At 33.7% G+C, this 18312-nt stretch overlaps 1 protein-coding gene across 18 annotated transcripts in view; it reads left to right on the forward strand.

Annotated features, from left to right (window-relative positions):
- The window catches only part of nav2a (neuron navigator 2a), a 386862-nt gene that overhangs the window by 235384 nt on the left and 133166 nt on the right, over nucleotides 1-18312 (forward strand). For 16 of the 18 annotated variants that reach the window (XM_068222552.2, XM_073908175.1, XM_073908169.1 and 13 more), the window contains 2 exons: nucleotides 12235-12352; nucleotides 16397-16449. In XM_068222552.2, the coding sequence (XP_068078653.2) occupies nucleotides 12235-12352; nucleotides 16397-16449 (171 nt within the window). Of the gene's footprint in view, nucleotides 1-1655; nucleotides 1824-12234; nucleotides 12353-16396; nucleotides 16450-18312 lie in introns of those variants that run through there. The other 2 variants (XM_073908177.1, XM_073908176.1) reach the window with 1 other exon arrangement.

Genomic DNA, 18312 nt, shown 5'->3' on the forward strand with positions numbered 1-18312 from the left:
TATAAAAGCAGATTTTTGACTATTACTGATGTAATATTCCCCCCCCCCCATGCTTTAAAACAATCCAGTTTATTTTAAATGCACATTTTTTAGCCTGAAATTATGTTTGTTCACTAAAATCATATTTATTTTTTATAGAATATAGTTTATTTCTAAAGAGAAATCATTAATTGCTCCCATTAGGTTATTTTAAAACAATTACAAATAACATTTTTAACGCAACAAATGATTTTGTGTATAATAAACCCAAAGTATATTACTTTAAAACAATCCTGTGTTTTTTTTTAAAGCGCACATTTTAAAGTCTGTAATTAAATTTATTTTGTAAAATCATATTACATTTTTAGAGAATTAAGTTTAGCCCTTAACAGTCAGGAAGATCATTAATTTCTATCAAAGTCATAAGATATTGTATTGTATAAGTTTTGTATAAGTTTTGTAATTGTTTTTATAACCTTTACAATAAAAACTTGTAATAAATCCTAAAGCATAACTGATTATTTATGATTTATTCAGAATGTCAGGTTATTCATTCATTCATTAATTTTCTTGTTGGCTTAGTCCCTTTATTAATCTGGGGTTGCCACAGCGGAATGAACCGCCAACTTATCCAGCAAGTTTTTACGCAGCGGATGCCCTTCCAGCTGCAACCCATCTCTGGGAAACATCCACCACACACATTCACACACACACACACTCATACACTACAGACAATTTAGCCTACCCAATTCACCTGTACTGCATGTCTTTGGACTGTGGGGGAAACCGGAGCACCCAGAGGAAACCCACTTGAAGGCAGGGAGAACATTCAAATCCATACAGAAACGCCAACTGAGCCGAGGTTCAAATCAACGACCCAGCGACCTTCTTGCTGTGAGGCGACAGCACTACCTACTGCGCCACTGCCTTGCCCAGGTTATTTATAAGATTCATTATTTATTCTTTTAGCATTAACATTTTAGTACTTATTTTAAATATGGTTGTGTGCAAATAATTAAAAAAAAAATTTATTCATATGTAATTAAGAAATACATGTTAATTCAAAGTTTACTCTTTAGAATCATACTTCATTTTTAAAGTGTTCTTTCTTCAATCAAATTTTTGAAAAATAATATATATATATATATATATATATATATATATATATATATATATATATATATATATATATATATATATATATATATATATATATATATATTAAATAGAAATTGCTTAAACTTACAAACTCAAGTTTACCAGAAGTGTTGGAAAATGTGAGTCAACTCAACTTAGAGAGATTCTTTGTTTCAACTTAGAATGTCGAGTTTCACAATATATTAAAGTAATGTTCATTTTTGGTTTCAATTTAATTCAACAACTTACTAAAACAAATTAAAACAACTTACTATGTTACATTATTAGTTCAAGAAAACTCTTGTTGAGTTTAATGTTCGAAAACTTATGAAAAATAATTTTAGTTCAAGAGAAAATGTCATTTAAAACAACTTACTTGGGCTATAATGTTTTATATCTTCATTTTTCTTTCCTTTTTTTCACCGACCACAATCTTATGTATTTGTGTCTTGGCATTTGACACTTAAAGCGAGGTGTATGTTAAGCAAGAGTTTCTCTGTGATCCTCCAGAATGCATTGCACCGCTAAAATTATCCTGCACTCGACTGACTTGATTACAAGCGTGAATGTTGCATGCAGGCCGTCCTCAAGGCTTCAGTGTTTTATGAGCTCGCTTCACCTGTGAAAGCCTTGTTATGGCTCTGAATCTGCGGATGTTCATCCCAGAAAGGCGCCACAGCAGGACGTCCTGCGAGAACTACAGGACGGTAAGAGTGAAGAACAGGCTGAAAATGTTCCTGCGGATATCTGTGACCAGGCAGGTTTAGCAAGAGGGATCATATAGTTCAACTCGTGGAGCAGGTAGAAACGGTGCAGATTTACTGCACACTACACTACTGAGCTGGTGGTCTTTTAAGAAGTTCTATTGGGGAATTGATTTGAGGAAAGACTCCACAGTTAAAAGTGGGAGAAATAAAAAGTTTTTACAATACTTCCCCAGGTAGTTATTTCATTAAGAATTGCAAACATTTTCTATGAGAACAGGTTTTGTAAAATGTTATGTTAAAATATTATACACTGTAAAAAAATCATAATTTGGAGTTTTCTCATATTTTGTGATTCATGTGTTCATTTATTTATTTTTTTCCCCAGTTTATTTATGCTTTTGAATCACATTAAGAGACCTTGATAATTCTTTTGACAACTTTTAACCTTAAAAAGCCGGAAAAAGTGACTTTTATGTATATTTTTAATAGTTTAAAGTGATATATTGACTTGGCTGGTGTTATGTTATAATACATACTGTAAACTTTGTAATAAACTGCCAGTAAGTTTTTTTGTTATTTTACAGACTTTATTATATGCTGTAAAACCCAACAGTCAACCTTATCAAACAAAATGAGTGTATGTAACTCAAAATTGACTGAAAGGTGATTCTACTCCTTTGAAAATACTTTTGAACTAATTAAATACTTCATTACTTAAAATTAAATGGAGTAAGTTTACATCACTCATTTAGATTAGTTTCAATTGGTTTCCTCAAATGGTTTGAGTTGCCTTAACTTATTGGCTTTACTGTATTCAGTTGGTTTGAGTTCTCCTAATTTATTGGGTTTTTACTGTGCTCAAATTGCTTCCTGTACTCAAATGGATTAAGTTCACAGTACTCATTAAGATAAATTTTTAAACTTAAATGGTTTGAGTATACCTTAACTTGGGTTTTACAGTGTATATATTACTTCTTAAACATTAAATTATTTCAAACTACTAAAATTTCAAAATAAGAGTCACTTTGTTAAACTGTAGAGCTGAATTTTTAACATCAATAATCGACAGAGCAGAGATCAAGCTCCCATAATGCAATTCACAACTGTAAATAAATGGAAAACACAAAATATGGAAACTGTTAATTAACAGATATTTTTACAGTATCATAAAGTATCGTATACAGGGTGTATATGGGGTCTTAAAAAAAGGTAAATAAATTGGTCACACTTTATTTTAATGGTCCGTTTGTTAAATTTATGTTTCATAATAAATCTACAGTACATGCCAACTAATTCTCATCAGATTACTAGTAGACGGTTAGGTTGGAGTTAGGGTTAGGGTTAGGGTTAGTTGACATGTACTTGCAAAGTTTCTTAAAGTCAGTTAAGTGTCTGTTGAATGTCTGTATCAACAAATATTAAGCAGACAGTCTACTAATACTCAAATGGACCATCAAAATAAACAAGTCTGAGTTTTCCTTTGTTCATGTATAGCTACCCAATCTGGCCAACACCCATCCAATCACCAACAATCCATTACAATAACATGTTTAACTTTTTGTTTAAGAGTGTAGTTTGAAACTCTATTTACTATAATGGTTGTATAATTTTCCTTACGATAACATTTGTTTAAAAGTTCCCCGTGTATTTACTGCTGAAGAAGCTGACCTGGACAAACTGTTGTACTTGTGTTTAGTTTATCATAGTTGTTAAAACTTTTAAAACATTTTAAATTATTTTTTGGTATTTTTTAAAAAGGTTGTGTTGAAAAAAGTGTATGTATATGTAACGATGAGAGTGACGCTGACAACGGGTGTGGATCCAAATGCAGGTTTATTAGCGAGGTCAGGTAGCAGTGGGCAACACATGGGCAAACAGATGTATATGGGCAATTTATAGTCATAGTCAAATACATAGGCAGATGTCAGAAGGAAGGCAACAGTAAGGGATACACAGATAAACAAGGCGAGGATCAAAACACGGCAAAGCAAGACAAAGGAAACGCGTTGTAATGTAACCTTAACAGATAACAAGACTCAGCACATGTGTGCATTTGAGAGGTGTATATAAAGTCTGTGTAATCAGTCCAAAAGCAGCTTCAGCTGTGAGTGCCTAATCAATGGTGACTTGGAGTATGTGAGTGTGTGTGTTGCATGACTGGGATCTTTAGTCCTTAAACCCGCAGATTTGTAGTTCATGTGAATGTGTGTTTACCAGCAATCTGCACAGACTGGATCGCTGGTGATCGTAACAGTATATAACTAGAGCTTGCTTGTTTTGACACAATATTTAAAATATTTTGCTTAGAATTAACTAAAATATTTAATTGTTTAATTAATATTGTTGCATTATTACATTTATTAAATTATTTTAAAAAGTTTGATAGGACAAATAAAAAATCTTTTCCAACTGGGCCATTCGGAAATCTCTTTACCATTTAGCCCTGTATGAGTCCAAAATTTAATTCATAATGTTCTCTAAAATGTCTTTAACTTGCTGAAACCTGCAGAAACCCTGGTAAAGTAAATATATCAGTGGCCATATAAATATCAGCTAACAAATGCTATTTTTAGTGTTATCATTATTGGAGTTATTAGCATTCAAAGTTAGCACCCAAACGCTAATATTGTGTATAATAACAGTCAAGTTTTCACGCAAGCCTACAGCTGTTAGCAGAGCAGAAATCTGACCTAACATTCACCTCAGCAAATGATCTGTCGTAATTACCTTAAAGTGCCATATTACTTGAAGGCCTGAATGGACGTTGTGTAGCTTCTGCCTGTCGTGCCTGTGGGAACAATTCTGTGTCTGTGAGTAACACGGGCTGCCCTGTTATTAGTTTTGACATGAGAGCCTTTGTAGTCGAACGGCATTCATTTTCCCTGCTTTGACTTTAAAAATATGAGTTTGAGCGGCAGCTGTTTGATGAATCGATGAAAACTTACCACACACAGGAAGCCCCCCGTTTGATTTTCCCCATCTTACTCATACAGTAGGTAGTCAAACACACTCGTTAAATAACAAATGATGCAAAAGAGCCACCTGTTCATTTCTCCAGAGCCTTAAAAAACGTCTGAACTCAGAACAGCTCATACTCGGTTTAAAAATTGATTAGGAGTGGGATATTTCACAAACAATGATTAACAGGGCAAGAAATTTTTCACAATATTTGCTATATTTTTTTCTTCTGGAGAAAGTCCTATTTGTTTTATTTTGGCTAGAATAAATCATTTTTTTTCATATGTTTTATGCAGCCCTTTTAGCTGTAACCCAACACTGGGAAACACCCATTCACTCTCATTCAAACCTAGACACTACGGCCAACTTAGCTTATTCAATTCACCTATCGCGCATGTCTTTGGACTTGTGGGGGAAACCGAAGCACCCAGAGGAAACACACACAAACTCGGGGAGAACATGCAAACTCCACACAAAACAAGGCAAACTGACCCAGCCGGGCCTCAAACCAGCGATCGTCTTGCTGTGAGGCGATCGTGCTTTCTGCTGTGCCACAGTGACGCCCTATAATGATGATATTTCTTATTTTATTTTGATCTTCAGGGATCTTTGATTAAAAATTTAGAAATATTAAATAAATATGAATACACTGCAAAACATACTGTACTTTTCTTAATAATCTGCCAATGGGGTAAGCAACATAATCTTGTTTTTTCTTTTGACATAAGATTATTTTTGTTTTAAGGTAAAAATAACTTCAATTTGGTATATTATTTCCTAAAACAAGACAATATGTTTTGCTTGTCTAGAAAAGTCTTCTTGATTTAAGAATTTTTTTAGATATTTGGACTAGAAACAAAACAAAAAATCTAAGTAAGAAAAGCCTTTTTTGCAGTGAAAAAATATAAAACACTTTGCAAAAACAAATGATTACAAGTCAAACATAAAACTAACGATAAATAACTTGCAAAATGTAAATAATGTACTTTCAAGATCGAGTTATTCATGTTTCCATCTGCATCCCAGTTATGGTGTGTAATATTGCTCTCAGAAATTATTAAAAAGTATAAATCTCTACACTGTAAAAAAATGGTGGGTTTCACACAATTACTTTAAGTTTCCCAACACGAATCAATTAAGTTAACTAAATTGTTATTTACAAATTTAAGTGGATTAAGCATAAATCAATTACAGTAAGTTGCCAAAATCTCAGGATATGTGTCGTTTTAGCTCATTATGAATTAGTAGTTTGAACAAGCAGCAAAAACCATTTGTGTAGAATGTATTGTGTTGACACCACAAACGAAATGCTAAGGCATGACATGAAACGACAGACTTTTTATTTTGTCCATACAATATATATATAGTCATTAAGCACAGCCCTAATGTGAAGCATCAGAATAATAGACGCTAATGTGACGTCCGCATACAACAAAGCAGGATTTGTGTAGGCGTCATCTTCTAAGTTCTGCTTTTGTGAATGTGTCTGAAGGATTGACAGTGTTTTCTTACAGACCGAACAGTTTTGCCTCAGTGACTCAGAATAGAAAGGTCAGTTCATCTCACAGCACAACTGTCATCAGAAGTGCTGATTCAGATAGCATGTGGAATATGGCTGTCTGTGAGTAATCAAGTGCCTATAGATGCCAATATGGAGGATTCACACTTGACACTCGATTCTGAGAAATCCTGCATGTCTTGATGAAACTGATGATGTTTATTAAGTCGATGAGGAATGTTAAATTATTCATTTGCCAGATACTCATCATAAAATGTTACCTGGGTGCTTGATGAAATGTCAAAACAGGACTCCAGCAGAGACAACTGCATAAAACTCATTAAACCAGCCAATGTTTTTGCTCCTGAAAATGTATGCATCCATCTGTAATGTGAAGGGCACACTGACAATGAAGTGTGGATATAAATGCAGGATATTTATTATGAGAATGGTCAGGCAAGCAATGGTCAATACAGGAACAAACAGATGTATACAGACAATCTAAAGTCGTGGTCAATAAACAGGTGGATGGTCAAAGGCAGGCAGCATACAGGAATAAACAGTAAACAAAAAACAAAAACAAAGCAAGGGTCAAAACCGGCAGGGAAAACGCGTCATAATGTTCACAGACAGTTAAAAAAGACTCAGTCCTGATGTGTCTGTGTGTGTGCGCTGTATAAATAGTCCTTGCAATCAGTTCTTATCAATCCTAGAGCTGTGTGTGTATTTGTAATCAGCAGAATCCGAAACAGGTGTGTGTGAGCGGTGCATGACTGGATATGTAGTCCATATAATGGCAGATTTGTAGTTCTCCAGCTATCTGCATGAATAGATTGCTGGTGATTGTGACACCATTATTGTATCCATTATTTTTTTTTTTAAGCCTACAACATTTCAATTTAGATTGTATTTTAGTACTATTTCCAGACCCAACTGCTGTTTTAGAAAGTGAAGTTGATGTCAGTATTTTCTTTTAGATTTGAATTTATGCTACAATTTGTTTTTATTGACAACTACTGCATATTACATTTGGCAAAAGCTGTTGGTACATAGTAGACATCTAATATTCGTAGTTTTGTCATGATACTGATTACCAGAACTAATATTTTGACCTTTACGGCCAATCATAGTCATTTCTGTTGAGCATGTGAACACAATAACCAGTCAGCGGTGTTAAGTATGCTCACAACAGAGCTCAAATGTTAGCAAAAAAAATGGACGTTTTTAAAATTGCAGTATGGTTTGGTTGGGCTGCACAATCTATTGTTTCAGCATCGATATTGCAAAGAGTGAATCTTCAATTGTCACATCATGTGATGTTAAGCAATTTCAAGTGAATTTAAACCATTTAGACAAAAGAAATCATACACGTTGCCACTTTAACAAAGATTAATTGTGTTTATACAACAAAGACTGTAGCGTTATTTTACAATGTATTGTTGGATTTCTGTACCTCAATACTGTTAGACTCCACCATAAAGCTCTGTTTATTTATTTTTAATCTTTGTTTTATTGATTTCATCTGTGCTTTAAATTTATTTTATATATATTTTTTATAATTTTATGCAGATACACTTGCTTAATAATTTCAATCAATTTTAAATTCTGAATTCTTTTCAAATAAAATGATCTTATCGCAAAATATAAATCGCAGAAATACAAAACATTGCAATATCATATTTTCCCCAATATCATGCAACCCTACCATTTGGTACCATTTTACTGAACTCAATAATTTTCACAACACTGTATACTGTTATTTAAGCTAGATAAGGCAAGTTTTTTTATATAGCAGATTTCATAAACAGAGGCAATTCAAAGTGCTTTACATAAACAGGTATAAAAGAGAAAAGTATAAGAAAAAGAATAATAAAAGTGATTAAAAACTGATTAAAATGAGTTAAAACAGGTTATAAAAGAATGAAAAACAGAAAAGAAAAATAAAAGACATAATAGTGTGATTTTTCGTGCTCATTCAGTAAAGGCACAGCTCAACAGATTGTGTTTTAAGTCTTGATTTGAATGTTTCTAATGTTGGAGCACATCTGATCATCTGATTTAAAACACTCACTAGTTTGATTTTTCTCTTGTAGCTGGTTGTCTAAAGACACATATACACACTGCTGATCATCAATTGGTCAGGGTGAATCCTCACTATAGGCATCACTGATGTTGTGACATAAGACACCAAACTTTTTGTATTTATATAGTCATCAGCAGCCATTTCTGCATTGTTGATTCACATGACTAAACTATTTTTTTACCACCACAATAAAAACACACCTGAAATGGCAGCATCATGGTTAGTAGAGAAACGGTGGGAAAAACGGCATGATTACACAAAATAAAACTATAATTTTTAATGTGTTTGCAATAACCATTTATGTGTACTTACTAGGCCACAATCTATAAAACAGTCACCAAAGGTTGATATAAAGTTAATAGCTTATAATTACATAATTACAGGATATAAAATGGTAAAGAATCAACTTCTCTTCAATAATCTAGCTAGCTGTCATTTAAAGATCATATTTTTTAAAATAATAATTTTTTAGGGGTTTTCACCTTTATTGATAAGACAGTGGCGATATAGTGACAGGAAAGTGTGGGGAGCAAAAATAGGGGAAGGATCAGCAAAGGACCTCGAGACGGGAATCGAACTCGGGTCGCTGCGAGCTCCTCAGTGCTATGTGTCGACGCACTAACGCCCTATTCACACGGGGCTTCAGCGTCAACGCTTGACTGAAGGCGTGTCTGAAGTTGGGGCTGAAGCAATCGTCATAAAAGCGTCAGCCAATGAAATCCAGTCAGCAATAGGCCACTGTCTGAGTTGGTGTATTTGCATACAGCGATCTGATTTGCTGACGCTTCCGTTGGTGTGAATAGGGCGTAACCACTAGGCTATTGGCGCAGACTAAAGATCATATTTAACAATATTTATTACCAAATTGCATACTATAGTCTTATATAATAATAATAATACTAATAATAATAATAAAATAAATAAACAATTAAAGCCAAAATTTCACTGAAAGTTACTCTCCATGACTGTTAAATGGGGGATTTATTCAAGATGATTTATTTCACTATTAAGTTGCCCTGTTTATGTTAACATACATTATTAATTCAGTAGGCTTATCCTTTTTTATGTTGTCCTATATCTGTTCTAACACCAGTGGGTTACATTTTATTGCTTTTATTCTGCCATGTCTGGTAGACTGTTGCACTGAGCGACAATTTACCTGATAGCAGCCACATTAAATTCCAACATCAGATCGGTAACTCCAGCTCTTTCCATATGTGCGTTTTGTACTTTAATTGTATATACCGACTCAAGTTATCCATTACAACTCGTTGTTGGAAATAAAAGATGTGATGTGTGAATGAGCTGAAATGTGTTTATCTCACGGTGAATAGGCCTTAATGAGACCTGAGAGCCCTGGTTATTTGTAATTTTACACTAGTCCATGAGATTGCACTTCTTTCTTTCTTTTATTGACGCTAGCTATGTTAAAGTACACAGTCTTGTACATTTGTACTTTTACCTGATTTTCTTACACTTCTTGGCTTTAAAAAGGTTATATTGTTGTGATTTCATAACTGGTTGGTTTATTAATAATAATTCTTTAACATATTATAGTTCTTTAAGTGGAAAATAGATTCAGAACCATCACTGCTGAAATTGTCATTACAAAATTTGCATGTCAAAAATAACATTTGTCTTTTGGTTGCCACCATTCAAATCCCATGTCTAAAACCTGTGCAGAAATAAACAGTGCAACTGGACTGTAATGTTGCCAGAATGAGGTAAAAATGCTTCAAGATTTTAATATTTTGTTAATTGTGTGAGGTAATGAGCTTCATGAAAGATCTGGGAACTTAATAATGGTCAAAAACTGATTTTAATAACTAGATTGGGCCTTACAAATTATGAGAGTTTCCCAAGAAACAAAACAAAATGGAGAGAGCCAATATGGGATACTGAAATATGGGAGACTCCTGGGGAAAAAATGGAAGTGTTGGTTGGTATGGGTCAGGCACTAATGCAGTCTACACCACAAAGGAATAATTACCTTATAGTAAATATAACCTCATTTCTCTTGCCATGAAAAGATGATGTAGGGGTTATATGGTGGTGACCCGGTTCAGTTTGACAGACGAGTGTCATCTGTAATTTCCTCAGCATTACATCTTGAAGTCATGTTTACCCTTACCTTCACTTCCTTGTCTTCACCTCACCTTCAATTACATTTGACTCATTTTGCCCGCAAAACTTCAAAGCCTGAGTTGGATTCGTATTTCTCCACTAGCTTTGGTTGTCAGTAATTATAGGGGCTTTGCGAGTTGTTTTAAGTCTAAGTGACTCTAGCGAGAGCCGTTTGAGGGAGAGTGTGTGTTTATTTTGATGGTGCATGGACTCGTGGCGCACCTGTTATTTCCCATCTAAGCTGATTCCTCACATGAGTAACACTGCAGTAATACCATTGGTCTTTATTTACTCATGAAACACCACACAAGCTCTCCAGCCCCCCGTGTGGGAAGGTGTTTGACCACTGCCTGGCCTTTGATTGTTTATGTAAAGCCTGCAACTCTCCAGACTTTAAGTAAACTGTGATGTTTATGGGATGCTATTTTTATGTAAAACTGTGGAGTCCAGGTGGAAAACACTGTGGTATTAAATTGGTAAAATAAACCTGCAACACAAAAGCAGCTTATTATTCATTTGTTGGCTGCTATTTGAAAATAACTACAAACATTAAAATAATATTACAACAAATATCTTTAACTGTTACGTAAAAAGGCTTGGACTGTTACTGGTGATAATAACTGGAAGGGATTCATGTAATTCAAGTAATAAATGTATAAATGGTTTACGCCGTTGAGTAAAAAAATTAATAAAAATTGACACCTCACAATTTAGACTTTTCTTTTGAAAAAGCAAGAAAGCTAAAATTAGAGAAAAGCAAGAGATCTTTAAAACAAATGTAATGTCAACTAATTTCTGAAACGTTTATAAACACACTTTAAATTGAACCAAAATCTGGGAAAAGCTTAGAATAGTGAGATAAACTATAAGATCTTGACTTTTTTTTCTTCACATATTTTTAGCTCATAGATCTGAGAGAAAAAAAGTCAGATGCGTTAAAAAGCTCTCAGTTCAGACTTTTCCCTTATGATTGTGAGCTAAACACAGTATTTTGAGTAAAAAAAATATCAGAACTTGAAGCTTTTGATGGGAAAAAGATGAGATAACTGAGAGAAAATATATTAACATCTCACATTTCTGACATTCCCCCCTCAAAATAGTTATCAGCTCACAACTCTGTGGGATAAAATTAAGTCAAAATAGAGATATAAACTCACATTTGGGATTTTGTCCCCCTATTTGAGGAAAAATAATCAGACATGACTGATGGAGGAGGATAATGTCAAAATCCTGAAGTCGCCATGCCTTTTTAAGGCGGAAATGTGCTTTTAAAATAACAAATGTAATGTTTTTGTTTCAAAGTAATGCTTACATTACGTTAATTTTCAAAGTTTCTCCCTGTTTACAACCTAAAAAAGTATTTCATTCAGTGGTTGTTGTACAGCATTTTGCCGCCTCTTAACGTGACGCGGGATTGTTTTGGACGGAGCCGCTCCAAACAGCAAACAACACATGACTCCTTTCAGACCCATTCAGAGGTTTAATTTAAGCTCCCCGGGGTCTCCCTCCTCCCCCTGCCCCACTGAAGGGGCTTTTCTGTGATGTCAGACGGGAGAATCTGAGCATTATTAGTGCTGAATAACCAGAATAAAGGCACAATGGGGTTGATTTGAATAGAGCGCGGAGCCGGCGTGGCTCCAGAGACGTGCTTACGTAAAGTGCGCGTCGCGGATGCAACTTGTTTGAAACTTTTCCTGATGGATGGATGAATATATAAGATACTTTCTATTTCTCTCTCACGTTGACAGATCTACACGGACTGGGCGAATCACTACTTGGCCAAATCGGGACACAAGCGTCTGATTAAAGACCTGCAGCAGGATGTGAGCGATGGCGTGCTGCTGGCGGAGATCATCCAGGTTATCGGTGAGCGATTCACTCTCTCTTCACACAAGTTAATGAACGATTTACTGCACATAGCCGGCGTTACATACATAATGTCTATATTAAAGGTTTTAATTATAGAGTTACATATTATAGCCTACATAACATACATATGAAGTTATGTATTTTGTATTAAGTATGGGACACTCTAAAACGTACATTATCCCTGAAATAAACATTTTCATCCCAAAACATGTCTAAAATGTACTGATGATTGATTTCTGTGAGCTGTTCTGTAATGGAATCATTTATTTGGTTCTCAGATATTTGTTCTTTATTAAAAACACAACTGTGCAAACCCTGTCATTGTCCTTGTCCTCAACCCAAACTGAATCTACAGCTTTAATAGTTTTGTCATGCTAAAAACTGTTATTTAGAAAAAACAATACTTCAGAAATAGCAAAGTTAAGTTATTCACATCACTTGATTAAAAACATGAAATTATGAACAAATTCTACAAATAGGCTAAATACTACTGATATACAGTATAATGCAAATAAATTTACAGTTGTCCCCATGTTGCTGTCTGTCCTGTCACATTTGCATTAAATTTAACATAAAATATGTGCAATACACGTTTAAGGCTATGACGCGGAAGATGTGATCAAGGATCTCATGATTTCATGCTTGTTTTTTGTTTTTTTTTAAATAAGTTAAAATGTACGTTTCTGGTAGAATGTCTCATATATATTACGTAAAACTTAAACATTAAGTCTGTTTAAGTATATATTAAGAATGTATACTTCAATATACTTAATAAAATACATTATACTGGAAATGCATGTTTGAAAATGCAATCCTTTAGGCTATAATATTACTCTATATTTAAAACATTTAATATAGACATTATTTATTTATTTTGACAAAATAATATTGAATTAATATTACAATTAAATTATTAAAAATACATTACATATGTAATATATAAGCTGTCCTCAAGATTTATAGGTTTCATTTATAAGATTGAAATTATTTATAATTTATTAAGCTGTTGTAGATATGCATTTCAGTTTCATTTCAGTTTTCTGTTTTAAACAATAAATTATATTTCCAATAAACAGTATTTGATTTTATTTATAAGTGTTAATAGTAAGATTATTTTGATTAAAATATGATGTAGGCTAATATTACATCAATGTGGTGTGCGTTTTTTTATGTATTATTATTATTATTGTTGTTGTTGTTGTTGTTGTTGTTGTTGTTGTTGTTCTTACAAGTACTTAGTAAGAAAAGCGATCCCTGTCAGTAACTCTTGGACATAAAATTCTATATTTTTTTCTTTTTCTTTACCTCTGTCCTCTTAAAATGTGTTGTAAGAGCCGGAAAGCTTTTGGCTACTTAACAGCAGACAGTACAGTGTTCTAGGGCAAAGTGGTGTTATATGACACATATTGTGGTCATCCCACTTTGTCCTCTTGTGTTTTTATATCTCCAGGGAATCACACACTGGCCAATTGAAACTGAAACACGACCTGCCCTGTCCGACAGACACAAATGCTGCATGCAATGACATACTTCACATACTCATTTCTGTTTTAATGCTAGCTGATGGCTGATGACCAAAAATCTTGAAAATGTTTGCATTCATAACAGTAAAGCTGTTCTTTAGATATCCTTTCTAACTTGCAGAGTCTCCCTTAAGTGTTTGAACACTTAAAATGTCTGAAAAAATTAGGGATATAAATTCATTCCAAACTCAATAATGCAACTACAGATGCCGCATTGATATATATATATATATATATATATATATATATATATATATATATATATATATATATATATATATATATATATATATAATTTATTAGACAATTTAAAAAATCTGAAATAAAAAAAATGTAATGTAAAAGTTTATATAAAATTAAAATTCTGTTCTAATCAACTCACCGCTTAAAATGTCTGAAAAAATTAGGGATATAAATTCATTCCAAACTCAATAATGCAACTACAGATGCCGCATTGATATATATATATATATATATATATATATATATATATATATATATATATATATATATATATATATATATATATATATATATATATATATATATATATAATTTATTAGACAATTTAAAAAATCTGAAATAAAAAAAATGTAATGTAAAAGTTTATATAAAATTAAAATTCTGTTCTAATCAACTCACCCTCATATCGTTCAAAACAGACAGACATACACAAAGACATTTTGAAGGATATTGGTTAATAAGCAGTTTTGCTGACAATTGACTTTTATTATATTAATAAAATAAAAATAAAAACTCAATATAGGAACCAAAACTTAAACTGTTTTTCCCAAGATTAAAATCACCATCATTTGATCATTCTAATTCCATTCCACACTTGTCTGATTTGCTTTCTTCTGAAGATCAAACACAACACATTTTCAACAAATGCTGGTAACTAAACCGTTTTGGTTCCCATTGACTTCCAACAAAACTGTAAATGTACTAATCTAGTAAGAACCACTACTAATATATATATTATAAATATACAATTCTGCCATTTTTCCACCCTCATGTCATTCAGAATGCATGCACAAGCACACTATTTTGGAATTTAGGCAGCTTTGGTTCCCATTGGCTTCCAACAAAACTGTAAATATACCAACCTAGTAGCAGCCAAAACTTTTGAGCAAATTATACAATTCTGCAATCATTTATTCATCCTTATGACATTCTAAATGCACTCGCACACATACAATTCTGGTATCTAAGCAGCTTTGGCTCCCATTGACTTACATTGGACAAACATTAAATGTCAAAGTATATAGGAACCAAAATTTAAATTGTCATCATTTACTCTTTCCAAACTTTTTCAACTCATTTTCTTCTGAGGGACCAAAACAAGATATTTTGAAGAGTTTTGCTAACTAAACATTTTTGGCTCCTACTGACTTCAAATAATACTGTAAAAATACCTGCCTAGTAAGAACCAAAACTTTTGTGCAAACTATACAATTCTGCCATCATTTACTCACCCTCATGTTATTCGAAATGCACACGCACACACACAAACACACATTTTCGGTATCTAAGCAGCTTTAATTCCCATTTAGTTCCATTGGACTAACATTCTAAAAGTCAAAGTGTATGGGAACCAACATTAAAATTGTCATCATTTACTCACTCATGTCATTCCAAACTTTTCCAACTCACTTTCTTCTGAGGAACCAAAACAAGATATTTTTGAAGATTGTTGCTAACTAAACATTTTTGGTTCTCGCTAACTTCTACTTTTGAATTTTCAACATTCTTCTAAATATATTTCATTCTTTCTTTTGTAATAAAGAATAAAAAGATATTTTGCCGAATGTTGAAAACCAATAGTCTTGGTTTCCACTAACGTTCACCGTATTCACAGTGAACATCAATGGGAACCAAGACTATTGGTTTTCAACATTCTCCAAAATATCTTTTTTTTCTACAAATAAAAGAACTGCATGTAAATTTAGAATGGCACAAGTTCTAAAGGACAGTATTAAATTTTTAGATTAACTATTCCTCTACAGTTAGTATTTTGGTAACCATGTACAGAAAAGATTGATGTTGATAAGATGAAGATCAAATCATGAATTATTCGAAAGACAGCCACCCGAATGGTTCTCCCTCCATTGAGACAGTCCGTCTGCCTTTCTTGCTTACTCACCTGACGTCTTCCACATTCCTGACACATTTTTCCCACAGCGCAGGAGGTAAAGTGAGGAGCTGTCATTGTAGCCATGTGTGCAGTCGTCAGCTGTGGCTGCTGAACGGCCCTGTTTCAGCTGCCGTGGGGTGAGGGGTTTGTGTCCCATCCCTGTCGGGACGCAGGGTGGAGAGTAGACACCCTTAGGAAAGCCCCAGAGCAGTGCATCCCAGCAGGCCCTGCCACACAGTTGCTCAAACTGGATCTAGTTTCCACATTAGGGGTCAAAATCTGTCCGGCAAAGAGACTCACAAAGGACATACTGCACTTGAGGCTTACTACTAAGGACATTTTCTTTTTTGTGGAGAATTAATTTTTTTCTTTTCTTTACCACAGCAAATGAGAAGATTGAGGATATTAATGGATGCCCTAAGAGTCGTTCTCAGATGGTAAGGACTTTTAATTATTATTATGGCGGAAATGAAAGTTTTGACTGTATTTCTGAAATATAAATCAAATTTTTTTTTGTATCATAAGAAACATTTTTACCCTGACTTATATTTTAGAGTAACTTATATAACACAAACAATGCTGATTGAGCAAAGCATGCAAATTTAAGCTGGTTTTGGGCTAGTTTTGGTGTTTGCATCCAATTGAATGTACACATTTTATTTTAAATACATAAAGGCTTTATTAAAGTAGTTGAATCATTTTTCAGCATAACTGATATATTTATATAAATATTAAAAAACTGTCATCATTTCTCACTCTGTCATTCTAAATTCTTCCAACTCACTTTCTTCTCATAGACAAAAAACAGAAAATTTTGAAGACTGTTGCAAACTAAACATTTTTGGTTCCCACTATACAGTATATTACAGTGAACATAGATGGGATCCAGTACTATTGGTTTTAAACATTCTTCAAAATAGATTTTATTCTTTATTTTGTAATGCAGAATGAAACATATTTCGAAAATTGTTGAAAACCAATAGTTTTCAACATGCTTCCAAATGTCATCTTTTTTAAATTGACTACAAAAGAAAGAAAAGCAGGTCACACTCTGTCACACTTTATTTTGACGGTCCATTTGTTGAATTTAAGTTACATTGCATCTACATGCCAACTAATTCTCATTAGATTATAAGTAGGGTTGGGGTTGGTGTAAGTTGACATGCACCTACAAAGTTTCTCATAGTCAGTTAAATGTCTGTTGAAGGAGCAGTATCAGCAGATATTAAGCAGACAGTCTACTGCTACTCAAATGGACCATCAAAATTAAGTGTTACTGAAAAGCATGCTATTTAGAACAACACAAGTTCTAATGTTTAGCCCGATTTATATTTTAGAGTAACTTATATAATGCAAACAGTGTTGAGTGACAATGCTAATGCTAAACAATGCTAGTTGAATCATTTTTCGGCATATAAATAAATAAAATAAATAAACAGATATAAATATTTAACAGCTTATTTTGATGCATACTCACTGTAATAAAGCCTATTTTAAAAACAGTGATCAAACTAAATGTTATACAGTATTTTAAATGATAAAACCATCTTGTGGACAAATGGGTAAAAAAAATGTAAATGAAATTTAATTTGCATTATGGATAATGTATGCAAAATGTACCTTTGCATAACTTATATATTTAAATACAGAGAATGACTTGGGGTTTAGTAAGTGAGACTCATTCATTCAGTAAGATTCATTTAGTAACCACTCTTATTCAATTGTTCTGATTCACCAAAAGAACAGGCTCATAAGAATCCTTCAATCACAAATCAGACTTTATACATTAGCACCCAAATCACAAGTTCCCCTTCGGGGGGAACTTCAGCACTATAAGTGGATTTGATTTGTAAAATCCACGCATTGGGAGGTTCGGTTCAGAAGCTACTCGTCTGAAAGAGTATTGAACGGGCCAATTAAGAATGAATTGGCAGCGCAAGCCTGCGCAGGTGAGCGGCATAAGCAATCAACTGAGTATATAAGCTCACCTGGCGCCAGCAGACGCTATCCTTTTCGCTTCAGAGACTTTCTGATCGAGTCGATGAGGGTTCCTCCTGCTGTGACCAGCGATTCTGAGCGAACGAGAGCATTCTCCCGGTCCAGAGTGTGTACACGCAGTGGCAGACGGTCGAGCTGGGTTTCTCCCTTGCCTGGCGTTCTTTGGGTCCGGTCCTCCAGAGCGGTGCGTATAAAGTTGCAAACTTCACAGAAAGAGCAACACAGTCGTGCAGCACGTCCTTATCAGGACGGCGCTCCGACTGTGCGTTTCTGGATGCGGTGGTTTCCTGTCCTCGGATGAT

This window comes from Danio rerio, chromosome 7 (assembly GCF_049306965.1).
Source record: "Danio rerio strain Tuebingen ecotype United States chromosome 7, GRCz12tu, whole genome shotgun sequence".
In the NCBI taxonomy this organism is placed as follows: Eukaryota; Metazoa; Chordata; class Actinopteri; order Cypriniformes; family Danionidae; genus Danio; species Danio rerio.